This window comes from Chaetodon auriga, chromosome 16, assembly GCF_051107435.1.
Source record: "Chaetodon auriga isolate fChaAug3 chromosome 16, fChaAug3.hap1, whole genome shotgun sequence".
In the NCBI taxonomy this organism is placed as follows: domain Eukaryota; kingdom Metazoa; phylum Chordata; class Actinopteri; order Chaetodontiformes; family Chaetodontidae; genus Chaetodon; species Chaetodon auriga.
In genome coordinates, this window is record NC_135089.1 from 8,404,321 (window position 1) to 8,417,460 (window position 13,140).

Sequence of the window (13,140 nt, forward strand, 5' to 3'; positions counted from 1 at the left end):
ACTCTCACAGTTTGTTTCACAAGTGGTGCAATATCTTGTTGGAGAAGCTGCTGTGGCTGCAAATCCATCATGCCAACATGTGATCTGTGATGTTCCAGTGTGAAAACTGGATTGCCAGACTATGCATCAACAGTACTGAAGTATTAGTGCAGAGTTAAGGCAAGTCAATAACGGCTCTTTTGTGTTTTACATGACAGTAGGAACCGCTTTCATTCCGCCTGCTCTTGTCAAATACTACGCATCGTATTTACAATGTGGTTGAATAATAAAGTGCCTCCTAAAAGTATTAAGGTTCATTGAATTGTCAATAACTTTGCCTCTCTCCCTCTATTCCACTCCAGCTCTGAGCCGGTCAATGATGCCCTTCGGCTTGATGCGTCGAGAGCTGGCGTGTGAAGGCTACCCCATTGAGCTGCGCTGCCCTGGAAGTGATGTCATCATGATTGAGACGGCCAACTACGGCCGCACGGATGACAAGATCTGTGACGCAGACCCCTTCCAGATGGAGAATGTGCAGTGCTACCTGCCCGATGCCTTCAAGATAATGTCACAGAGGTAAGTATTGATCTGTTTGGATCTTGTGTATGTGTCGGTACAGACTCAGAGCCCGTTACTGGCTGAGGAAGATATTATTTCACAGCATAATTCGTCCAGAATTTCATGCTTTTCCTCCTGAGGTGTTGATATCTTGTGTGAAATACTGAAGTCAGCATTCATGTTCACCACTGCATCTTGGCGAGACGTGCTTGTGTATAGTGGTGTATGTGTGTGCGTTTAGTTGCGCATACGTGCCTGAGCGTGCGTATGTGAATGCGTGTGTTTTGGGTTGCCGTGAGTGTGTTTGTAGGGGCTTCCTACAGCTGCTCACTGTGTTTGCGCTCAGCATCTGCTTCCTCTGAGCTCAGATCAATGGAAGCCCTCTCCCAGCTATCCATCATGCATGTAATGGAGGTAGAGGGTGCTAGCTTTGGGAGAGAGCAAGGAGGGAGGCAAGTGGCAAGGGGTGGAGGAGAGAATTGAGGGAGTGAAGGAAGGAGAGAGGCAGCTAAAAATGACGGGATGATAGAGTGAGTTCAGCATAGACTTGTGATATGAACAGAGCGAGAGGCAGCAGTGGGGAGAAATGCTAAAAGCTGGATAGAGAAGGCTTATGTGATAAGAATGAGTGAGTACGTGTATATGTGGACGTGGATCTCTTCTGTGTTTCACGGGGTGTGCAAACGTGAGAAGGCATGCAGCGACGCGGTTTAGATGTAGGTGTTATGTGCATATGAATGTTTTCCCTGTGCGTGTGGAGTATTTGCCTTAGCCCCCCTCGTCCTTCCCTGTTCTCTCACCTCTAATTGCTCCCACTCACAATCCCCCAGGAGAGGAGCCTCTTACGTCACTCGCCCTCTCTGCCTCTTCCCTCCCTCCTTCCCTCTCTCTATCCTTCATCCCACTCCTTTTCCCCCTCCTGCCCTCCCTCTCTGTTTCCCACCTCCCCTCGGGTGCAGCTGTCACATGATCTAGTCTAGTGTGAAATTACTCCCTTCCCTACCGTTCCCTCTGTCTTCCAGAGCCTGAAGATGTTTTTTTTTTTGAACCCACTCCTCTTTGTCTTTCTTACAATGGCACTTGTCATTTTTTTTATCACTTACTTCCTCCCTTCTCTCTCTCTTTTTTCCCTTTCCGTGCTCCTCCTGTCTCCTCTTGCAGGTGTAACAACCGCACCCAGTGTGTGGTGGTAGCGGGGTCAGATGTGTTCCCAGACCCCTGCCCAGGGACCTACAAGTACTTGGAGATCCAGTACGAGTGTGTCCCCTACAGTGAGTACCGAGACCCTGTCACCCCCTCCAACCTCCCCACCCCCCTCACCCCATTCACCGCCCCTCCCATTCCCTCCTTTACTCCCCCCACCCGAACCTCCTGCCCCCTCTTCGACCCCCAAAACCCCTCGACAAATGACATCTGCACACTTGCTCTCTCTGGCTTTTTTCGACACAAGCAAAACCGAACAGGACAGACACTCATCCTCACCTGCTGTCTCTCTCTCTGTCTCTCTTTTCTGTCTCTCTCGTACACTGCACAGACACACACACGCACACACTCACACAGGGTGCTAAACCTTTTTTCTTCACCGGCAGAGCGACGCACCAGTAGCTGAGAGGGATTTTCACATGGGGGAAGGTGCTCCGCAAATACAGGGTTCGATAAGCACTTCACACACACCCACTGCAAACGTGGGGTCAGCCCTTATTGGCGATCACAGCAGTGTAACACACGCCGGCCCACACTCACACACTGATTGACCCAGGGGCATGCCACTGCCTTTATCTGGTACCAAACACCTTTGCTGTCCCTCTGATTTCCAATAAAAATTAAAATTGGGCGCAGTGAGATTGGGAGGCAGGGGGTGTTGTGTGTGTGCCGCACTTCACAATAGCAATGTTAACACAAACAGCAAAGGGCTTATTTTAGACCACATGACCTGGAGCGCCACACGTTTTAATGTCCCCATGGTAACGGCTGACTTCCTCACGGCACTGCTCAAAGCTCCGTGGCAGGTGTGACATACACACACACCTGCACACAGCACACAAGTCTACCTCACACTCGCAAAAGGGGGACGCACAGTTGCTCTCTTTCTCTCTCCCTCTGACTCTTCCTCCTCTGAGCAAGCATGCACACACCCACGAGAGCACACTCACGCGACCAAAGGAGCAGACACAGAAAGGATTATATGGTGTTGTGTTGATCCTCGTTCATGTGAAAATCTCCGCTCAGTCTCCCCTCCTCCCTCTCATGTATTATTACTCTCAGCATTGATCCCCTCACTGTGCAGGAATACCTGGCTGGGTGCAGGAAGGGGTGGTGGGGAATTGGATGACTTGGGTCTTCTTGGGGTGCAGGGGCTTTTTGATTGATTCGGGGTGGGGATGTGGGGTGATTCTCTCTGCTTTTTCCTCAGGCACAGATGTTTGTGGTGAGTCGAGTTGACGCCAAGCCTGCTAACCTCCTATGCTCTCTTCTTCTTCTTCCTTCTCATCTCTTCTCTCTGAGGTCTCTCACTCATTCTCTCCTTGATTACAGTCTTTCACAGTCAATATCACCTCTTTTCATGTCTCTTTACTTCTCCCTTTCTGTATCCCGCTTTTCTCTGTTTCACCTCCCATCTACACTGGAAGGTCTTTAATCTTCATCCATCGCCCCATTTTGCTCTTCTATTTTTACTCTCTGTCCATCAATCTGCTACAGTATCTTATCATTATATTCTGTCTCTTCCGCTGTCTCTATCGTTTTTTTCTTTTACAGGTGGGACAAATATTCAAACATCCAGCCATCCAGCTCTGGCAGAGAGGTTTGGAGAAACTCAGGGACTTCCAAGCACCTCTTGGTGTCTTTGCCCTTGGTCTGCTCGGTGCTTTTGTGCCCTCAGTTTACCTTTTGAGCAACTTTGAGTCAGGTTGCAGCCACAGTCACAGATAAGAAGAGGTTAGCCGGGTTTCTTGCCAGTGGGGATTATTTGCTAGTGTGAATCTTTTCTTCACAGCCTTCCAAGTGGCCGCAAGTGTTCTTTTCGAGTCTCCTCTTCACCTGTGTACCGGTCAATGTTAGGTGCGGTTGGACTGACCCTCTCCAGGCGTGTGACTTTGTTTGTTAGTCCTCTGGTAGCTCTGTGCTGTAGCTCGTGTCCTGTATTGTATTGCCCATGGAGGGTCATGGTAGCATCGCTTGGCTGTACCTGCCTCCTTTTCCTCGTGCATTATAACCTTGTCTTTTTCCCTCTGACTGCACAAGGGAGCTCGTTCTCTCTCTCCTCGAAGCAATCAAAGGGATGATTAAATAGCTGCTGACTTGCATTTTTCCTCCCCGTGTTTGGAAAAAAACTTTGTTGATTGTGTCTGAAATATGGTGCAGCTTAGAAAATTGGAAGCTGATCCTTCTATGATGAAAAGTCCCGCCTGTCTGAGGTGACAACGAAAAGCCAATTACCCCTGTCCTCTGCCACTCTCCTCGTCTGGAGAAACACGACCACGCTACACTCATTCACACACCCACACAGAAAGACAAACGAGTATACGCGCACACATATGCACACAACTCATACTGTGGATTGTGGAACGTGTTCGTGCTCATCTGACAAAGTAAATACGACCTGACACATTCAGACTCAGAGCTGGAACTGTTCATCCCAAAACCTAGTCACCGTCGCACCACACGCCACTCAACTCGGCCACTTTTAATTACCAAGAGAGGGGGCGCGTCGCTCTCTTCAGTTCTGCCTCAGCAGAGATTTGTCAAGATTAATTGAATTTGCTGCTGCTAATCGCTCTGGTAATGCCCCATCGTTCACGACTGGCTGGGAACACTGGGCATTCTGGCACCATCCGAGGCTGACGGATGTTTTTCGTCGGTTGTCTTGACAAAAAGGTGAACAATAGAGAGATGACATGTAAGGGTTGTGTCTCATAGCAGCTGAGATGGTGTGCAGCCACGTTGATGGCTGAGTGTGATGTTTGCGTCTGACAGAGTCCTCTATGTGCGTGTCACACAGGCGCAATGTTACCAGTCACCTGAAACGGTGAGGTGACAGCCAGAGCTGAGCTGACACACACACCTCTGTCGGCTGAGCTCAAACAAGGGTCTGGAACGTGTGTGTGTGTGTGTTGCTGTGCGTGGGATTGCCTTGGCAAAATACAACATCCGCCAACAAGTCAAATCATATCTCATCGAGCCAAAAAGCCCTGCGAGGCCTCCCCGCCACATAGCATTGTTTTTGCCAACCGGAACAGAGCAAGACAAAACGACTCAACTGAACTCTCATTTTGCACTGTCACAGCCTGCTGTAGCCTGCTGGATTCCATTAAGACATCACAGATCCATGCACACATCTGCAGCATGTATTTACTGCAGTGGAAACCTTATGTTGCGGACTTAACACAGATGTACACAAGTCAAAGTAAATCTACCCTGCGAGAGAACCTGCCCCCCCTCCTCCTCCAGGACACAGTGCTACATCATTATTGACTCCTAATGCTCTCTGTTCGGGCCATCCATGCTCGCCATGCCAGAGCCATTAGACTTAGTGTTGTGCCTCTGCTATTTCATCAGCTGTGATTTATCTTGTTAATATGCACACTGCAGGTAGCTGAAGAACCGGCTTTAAAAGTGCCTACTCAGGCTGTATAGTACAGTAGAGATTCTGCAGAGCGTCTTAGGTAACTTCATGTTCTCCATTTTACATTCTTATTTTTTGGCTCTGCCACTGTTTCACTCTATAAAACTGATTATTGTCCACAAATATATTCAGTGCTGCCTATTCGTTATGAGACATTGCTTTTTGGACACAAAGCCACTGAAAATGATGGTTGACTTGTTGGGAAGAGTTTGTCAGTAGAAGGAATAATGGCATTGTAATATGACAAGTTTGCAGGGGAGGTGAGGAAACACTTTGATGTAGCTGAAAACGAAATTCTATTAATATGTATTGAGCCGCCATTAGACGTGGGGCTCATAAATGTTTGGTGAATGAGAAGCTTTGAGGAGGCTTTGCTCAGGCCGTGCAAAGGGACAACTCTTTACCGTGAAAAATATGAAGTGAGAGAAGGAGAAAACAGAGAGGGGAGAGGAACGGAAGAATCTGGAGAGGACATGCTATCTCTCAGCACTGTGAAAGAGACAGAGGAGGTGAAGTTGTCCTGCAGTACTCCAACAATGTGTGTGTGTGCATGTGTGTATTTGAGAGTGTGTGTTTCTAGCTGTACTCATTAGTGTGGGAGTAATTGATAGGGTTGTAGAGAGCGCCGAGCAGAGTGATTAAGGGGAGAGAGGCCAGTGGCTTATTTCTCAAAAGGGCCCTGAAAGAGAAATGCTGAATGAATCAGACAAACAACCAAGGTGGCCTTAAACTAACCCCCTGCTCACTGTGAGGACAGTTTGATGAGTTTCTGTCTCTTTTCTCTCTCTCTCTGTGTGTGTGTGTGTGTGTGTGTGTGTGTGTGTGTGTGTGTGTGTGTGTGTGTGCGTGCGTGCGTTCCTAGGTGCAGTATATGTGATGATCTTGTGTGTGTCTGTACTTAGTGTCTATTTTTCAGGAAAACCAAGAGCAAAAGAAATGGAGTCAACAGAAGTCTTCCACCTACCTTCTTTTTCTCCTTTTCTGCAGCACTGAAGAAGTTTCTCTCTCTCTTTCTGTCCCTCCCTCTACATGTCATTGCCACGCATCACACAAAATCATTTTCCTCCTGTTTAGGAAAACATACTCAGTGGTCCATTTATAACATCGCATTTAGTAGACCTTGTTTTGAGGACTGGAACCTCACACTTGCATGAAGCGGACAAGCTGTGCTGTCAGTAGATGCCTCTATGAAAAACTCCATATGTTCGAGCTCTGCTGAATTCTCGTTTTCCAGTGCACCACCCCCCTGCCGTTGTTTCAGTGAGGATGAAAGCTCTGGATGCTCTCTGGCTGGTCCCTTCCTCCCATAACCTTGGAGCTAATGATTGCACTCGCAGTTGGTGGTGGGGATGTAATGCTTTCTTGCCCCCTGCCCCAGCTTCACAGGACTCGCATTCATAGCTTTGCCATGTTTACCCCTCTAGGCTGAAAATGGCTACCATTTCCCAGGTCTTCATGGAGGTTGTTTGTCCAGTTTGATCTTGGCATAAGATGATAAATGATCAGTGTTGCTGCTGATACTGATGCTGCCTCTGCTGTACCGCTGCCAAGATGCAAGGCCATCCCCCACACAGATCAGGCTACTGCTAACGCTCCCTTTTTCCTTTTTATTTTGCTCCGTATTTGTCTCTCTACATCTCTCTCTCTCTCTCTTCCCCTCTCTCTCTCTCACCTTTTTTTTTCTTTTTCTTTTTTTTATTTACGGGCAACCCTGCGAGGTGTCGTGACAATTTCACAGAGCCCTCCGGGGACAACAGACTTCCTACGACACATATACGACAATCACGCTCGCAGTGGGGATCCACAAGCCATGTGCCTTTTGACACGTCCCTTCCCGAGAGACATGACAGTCCGCTTGCACACCACTTGTGCCTCAGCAAACACAGAAGACAGACACGTGCCAGCACTGTAATGTGAAGGGCGGAGCTGAGATCCTTGCTAGTTTCTCCTCGAGTCTCCAGCTGCTCGCGGACCTCCCCAGATGCTGCGAAACAAGCAGGTACCAAACAGCATCATGGCTGTTGAGGGAGCCACGCCTTACCTGTTCCTGTCAGCTGAGCCCTTGGTGTGACTCAACACAGCAACCTATTGATTTGTGTGTGATGAGCCCGCTATAGAGATTTCTCTCGTCTCTTTTTTGTCTTTACCCTTTTTTTTCCTCCCCTCCCCCCCTCCCCAGACCCTGTCTCCTGGTTTCTCTCTGTGTTTCTGAGGCGTTCCACTCTGTCAAGCCCTCCCTTTCCCCTGTTGTTTGTTCTCTTTTTCTTTGATGAGCCAGCCTCGGCCAGGCAAGCCGGGCAGCTCCCCATTGATTGGACGGTCGATGGGTTGAGTGTTTTCTCTGGCTTCCATAGTGAGCGTCCTGACTCTGTAAAATTGAGAAAAGCCAAAAGCACTGCTTTCTTTAGACCAAGGGACTGCTCTAACATCAGCCAAGACTGTACCTGGAGAGAAGGGATTCGGTGATCCCCACTGACGACAACTAGCCACAGATAGAGACATCCTCATCGCCACCTTTCCATCTACCATCTCCCCATCTCTTTCTCTGCCTTCCTCACCCTTTCTTTACTTCCACAGCTGAAGAGGACGACAGCGCAAACATGCTCCACCCTCGGTTTCTCTCTCCAACAGGTTCCTTGAGCTGCGCTTTGGGCATGAGGGAAAGTGGGAGGGAGAGAGGGAGGGATGTGGCAATATAAGAGGGGTGGAGGTGGGGTCGAGAGTGTGTGGTTGGGGTTGGATTGTGTTGTTGGGGGATTATTGATAAAGCTGAAATGAAATGGAAATGGATTTAAACCCAGGTCAGGCCATTTTCCCCTCCTCATTTTCCATTTGAGCCATCCTTTCTCTGAGTAGCCAACCATAACACAGACAGATAACTTGCTTTAAAAAGACAGAGAGAAAGGACAGCGTTTTATTTAATCTCAATTTTCTCTTTTTTCCTGCACCTGTTTTTCTTTCGTTCTCTTTGCTTTCCCTCTCTCTCTCTCTCTCCCTCTCTCTCTCTCTCTCTCTCTCTCTCTCTCTCTCTCTTCCTTACTGTCTTTCTCTTTTATCTTTCTATCTCCTTCTTTCTCCTTTTTCCGATGCTTGAATAGAAGTGGATCAAAAAGGTAAAGACCACAATGAACATAACAACCACAGCTCGCCCCTTCCTCCCTTCTCCCCCTCCCTTGTCTCCCTTCCTCCCCCCATACCCCCTCCTAACCCAGCACCTTGTGTAGTGGTCATGTTTGATGTTGATATCCCTCCCTTTTCTTTCTCAATCTCTAATCGCCTCCTCTGCCCTTCTCTTTCTATCTCTCTTTGAACTATAACCAAAACTCTAAAATCCTTCTAGATTTCCTCCTTGGTTCTGATGACACCAGCCTGACCTGCACGCATGCACACACACACACACACTCACTCACTCACACACACAGACACACAAAAAGGCATCATGGGAGGTCAGTCCAGTATCTATGAGAGATAAACGAGAGATTAACTTCATTCCTTTCTTGTATGAAGTGGCATGTCTTAGCCTAAACTTACAGACCAAACATACATTCATATCATCTCATGGATGGCAAACCTCTCTTTTTTCCATCCCTTTCAAAAGCTATGTTCCTCCTCACACTGTCACATCACATACAGCTGACAACTCACATTTCTCATGACGTTTTTCCGCTCATTTCGCTACTACTATTTATTTGTCCCTCCAGATCTAAGAAAAAATCCTCCTCTCTCTACATTACTCAGCTCCTCCTTTCCTCCATGCTGTATCTCTTCCCCTCTTTTTTTTTTTTTTTAGTTTCTCCGGACCGATTCAAGTAAAACATTATGTTAAGATAACACAGTAACTGGCCAGAGTATCATTTTTACAGTATCCCATTTCCAGGTGCTTCAGTGTCCTCTCATTCTGTCTCTCTTGCTTTTTTAATTAATCACACTTCCATTTAACTCCTTTCTCTCACTGTCCCCCTACTTATCTCTGCTTATTTTTCTCTGTTGTGTTTCTCATCCTCCCTTTCTCTTGTTCTCTTTCTCTCGCCTTTCTCTGATTGGTTTATCTCTCAGATCACATCTGGCCATCACAAGCAGCTGCAGGCTCTTTTGAGCATCTCTTACACTCCTCTTCCTTCTCCTCTCGTCTCCTTCTCTCCTTCTCTTTCTACAGTTTGTGACTGCCAAGCCTCTGTTTTCTTTACTGCACATGCACTGTGAACTTGTGCCCCCCTATACCCGTCCACATCAGTCAATCCTCCTGGTTCCTTATGTGTTCAGTGAGGCTCCGGAGGGGGAGGAGAGGGGAGGGGATGGGGGTGGGAGGTGTATCCCCTGTGGGGACTGCTCCAGCTTCTTGTAATGGCCTCTCTGATACATCAGGGCCTCGCCACAAGCACTCTTAAAGAGCCCCAATCAGCGTGGCGAGGCACCTCAATCACTCACTTCTTAAAGAGGAGCGATACACCTGACCCGTACCCAAGGTCACGGTGAGAGTAGTGGCCAGCTTCCCAATGAGCCTTAACTCCCTCTCTCAGGTCCCCACCCTCCTCAACTCTCTCTGAGCCCCTCTACCCACATCTGTCTCAGCCTCAGTCATTTCCCTGTCTGGCCCCATGGCTGGATCCATATGTTGGAGGAATTAGCTCCTATAGAGGTTGCCATTAACTGGTTTATGGGCCCCTTTGTCTGTCGTTGTGTCCATGGCTTTTCATTAACATGGATCATTGTCTCACACTTTTCTCCCGCCGCAAGCAGCCATTTTAGCTCACTCACACACTGCTTGCGGTGGAATAGCAAGCTACAAAACCATCCTCCTCCTCCTCCTCGTCCTGCTTCCGCCTCACCCAACTGGTTATTTTTATTTACTACTCTTCCTCCCACTAACACTAACATGAATACCCCTTTCCTCTGTCTGCACTCCTGCCCTGCCCCACCTTAATCCATCCCTCCACTGCTGCTAAACACACTTCCTTTCTCTGTTTATGGCTGAATTAACATTCCAGACTTGTGTCTTGCTCGTGTCTCTGTCAAGTTAATCCTCACTGATTGATCAGCTGATTGACAGATTTGGATTGGGATGACGTGCACCGCGCAGTGATGATGTCACATGCAGGAGATCCTGTTCAATGAATGTCCGACACTCTGTCAACCTGCCTACTGTTAGGCTATTTTAAGACTATGTCAGACGCCTCTCCTTCTTCCCATCACTCCCTCTGTCCCTTTTCTCACCATTTTCACCGACAGTCTAGCAGAGTACACTACCCACATCATTACAGTATTGCCTTTGTCACCACTGACAGGACCAAACAAGTGTCCGCCATATTTTTCTCACCTCCAGTCTGTTTGCTGCTAAAGGAAAAGAGGCAAGAAAAGGAAGCAGTGTTAGACTGTGGGTGAGCATACGAGGAACCATCGCTCACACAAATCGCCCTCCACCTGTGATTTGGAAAAGTGAGAGGGACTGAGTGAGAAACTACTGCATCGTGTGACAGGCAAACACACACAGAAAAAATGGCTGCAAATGGAAAAAGAGGGAGAGCAGTCGCTGTAGAGACGATGAGTCAGGCAGCACCGCCTCATTAGGAATGACCCACCACACACAAGCACGGTCATGTGACCGAGCCAGAGCAGACACCCTGTTCAGTGGCACAGGGAGATAGGGAGGAGTGTGGGGATTGGCTGTACACGCAGAAGTCATGCATTGTTAGAGCCAAGGAACAGTGAGGTGAGTGAGTGAGCTAGGTGAATATAAATCACAGCTTCTGGTTTCAGGACCTTCATGGAGGTGCAGCACATCTGGGAGGCCTGATTCAGAGCAGAAGGGAGGAGAGAGAAACATGCGGGGCGGTGGCAGGCAAGGCTAGGCTAGTGTTACAGCCACACAGCCTTACTGTTACCCCACTGCTCGAGTGTCAGTCAGTCAGTGCAGGGTATGCCCCTCTGTCTTCTACTGTATCGGCAGCCTGTAGCCTCTGCAGTCGTGTCCCGACCAGCTCTCCTGTCACTCAGTGTCAACTCCACTCCAAGGCAGATAAGATTTTGCTTTCAACGGACATTATCTCCAGCCATTGCCAGCTTTTGGTCTCAGTGAAGGGTATTCTCTGGGGTGAATGTTTGGGTTGATAAAGGTGCCAGTTTGACACTTGCCTCTTCCACTGTCTGGACAGTGTGTACTTGTGTGCATTGTCTGAGAGTTTGTGTGTGTCCTAAGGGTGTACGTCTGTGTGTATATGTCTGTGTACGGCTGTTTGTACTGTATTGTGTTTTTACTCCCATGATTTGACCCCCTTGTAGTCTAAAAGGAAGCGGAAACACAATTGGAGCCCCTCCCTTCTCCTTCCTTATTTCTCTCTTCTTCTCTCTGTCACTATATGTCACTCCTCAGCAGATTAACTCACTCCTAATTCTCATTTCACAGGAAATAACCTATTTACTCTCTCTTACTCCGCTCCTCTCTCTGTTCTTGTTTGCACACACAGAACACGCTCACATCCTTCTTCACGCTTTCTTCTCTCTTTCTGGCTCTCTGTCTCTCTGAACTGCACACATGCATGCACACACACACACACACACACACACACACACACACACACATAAATACGAAGTAAGACACAGCCACACACACTAATGGGCTGACGACTGCACATCAACATACCATCAGGAGACTCCCTGCACACTCATGCACACACACTAACCCTTAAAGCTCATTAACTGTCCAGCACGGACATGGGGTACCATGCTATGCTCCATTCTGCCCCCTGCTGCCTGTGTGCTGTACCTGCCAGTAACAGGTGTGGGATTCAATTAGAGCAGCATGCTCTCAGCAGTCAGTCCTGAGAGCAGGCCATGACTGTGGACTGAGCAAAGGCATGGGCCAGCAGAGCCCTCAGATCCCTGTAGCTGAAAAAAAAAAAAAAAAAACTAAATAAAAAAACAGCGGAAGGAGACCACTTTAGAAAGAGCTGCCAACCATTGGCAGGGGGTGTTTAGATCATCAAAGTCGTACATTAACCATCACCATGACGCTGTCACATCAAACATGAAAACACCATGGATTGCAAAAGACAACCAAAATGAACAGTCTAAATTTAGCACAAAGCTGTCAGCACTCACTTTTAATTGCGTTACCAGTCGATCACAAATTGCTCCAAGACACTAATGGGAGATATTTGCTGTCATTTTCAGGAAAGTTCTGGCACTTTTATCATTTTATACTGCAGCCTCATATTGACAAGTAACAGCTGACCTGTGCCTGGGAAAGGGATTATGGAGATAAATAGTCAATTATTACAGCAGTATTCCCCTGTATGTGTGGCAGTAATTGGCATGCTAGAGTATGATAGCTACAGCCTGGGTTTTAATCCCCGATAAGGTAAGTTTCATTAGCCATCTGGCTAGTTTGTAGGGTAAAGAAGTGTTGTGTCTGCGCTGCCGGTGACTTCACTGGAATGATCATGACTGCAAGATTTCCATCCGCACCCAAGCAGGAATTAATCTATTAATCTAACTATCTCCCATAATCCCAGATGGCTCTTACTCCAGCTAACCTGCTCTAGCCAGACTAGGATAATGCCTAATCTCAAGATTTACGCCTAATGCTTAATGCCTAATTCCTAATACCTCATTCATACTGTGGTCATAACAGCCTCTTGTACTATAGACTCTACTGCTAAGGCTTGGCTGCTCCGGCTTCCCGCTGCTACAATCACCCTTCACAGTTAGAGGGGGAGAGAGAGGGAGGCAGAGTGAAGGAGAGGCAAAAAGAGCTGGTAAACAGGAAGCCATCCGGGAAGGCTGGGGAGCGCAGGTCAGAGTTAATGAAGCCCCCGAGGCGAGTTTTGCAGGGTGTGAAGCATGGCCACTGTTTTCCGCTTGGCCTGTGAGTGTGTTTGTGTGTGTGCCTGTATGTCTGTGTCCTCATGGCCAGCCTGGAGGCCGCTGATGAGCCCCTTTGACACCGGGCCCACCCAACGACCAGTGCATTAGAATAAACC

At 48.1% G+C, this 13,140-nt stretch overlaps 1 protein-coding gene across 2 annotated transcripts in view; it reads left to right on the top strand.

Annotated features, from left to right (window-relative positions):
- The window catches only part of LOC143334600 (adhesion G protein-coupled receptor L1-like), a 93,174-nt gene that overhangs the window by 51,392 nt on the left and 28,642 nt on the right, over window positions 1-13,140 (top strand). The window contains exons 3-4 of one of the 2 annotated variants that reach the window (XM_076753454.1): window positions 342-555; window positions 1,699-1,808. In XM_076753454.1, the coding sequence (XP_076609569.1) occupies window positions 342-555; window positions 1,699-1,808 (324 nt within the window). Of the gene's footprint in view, window positions 1-341; window positions 556-1,698; window positions 1,809-1,832; window positions 8,275-13,140 lie in introns of those variants that run through there. The other variant, XM_076753455.1, reaches the window with a different exon arrangement.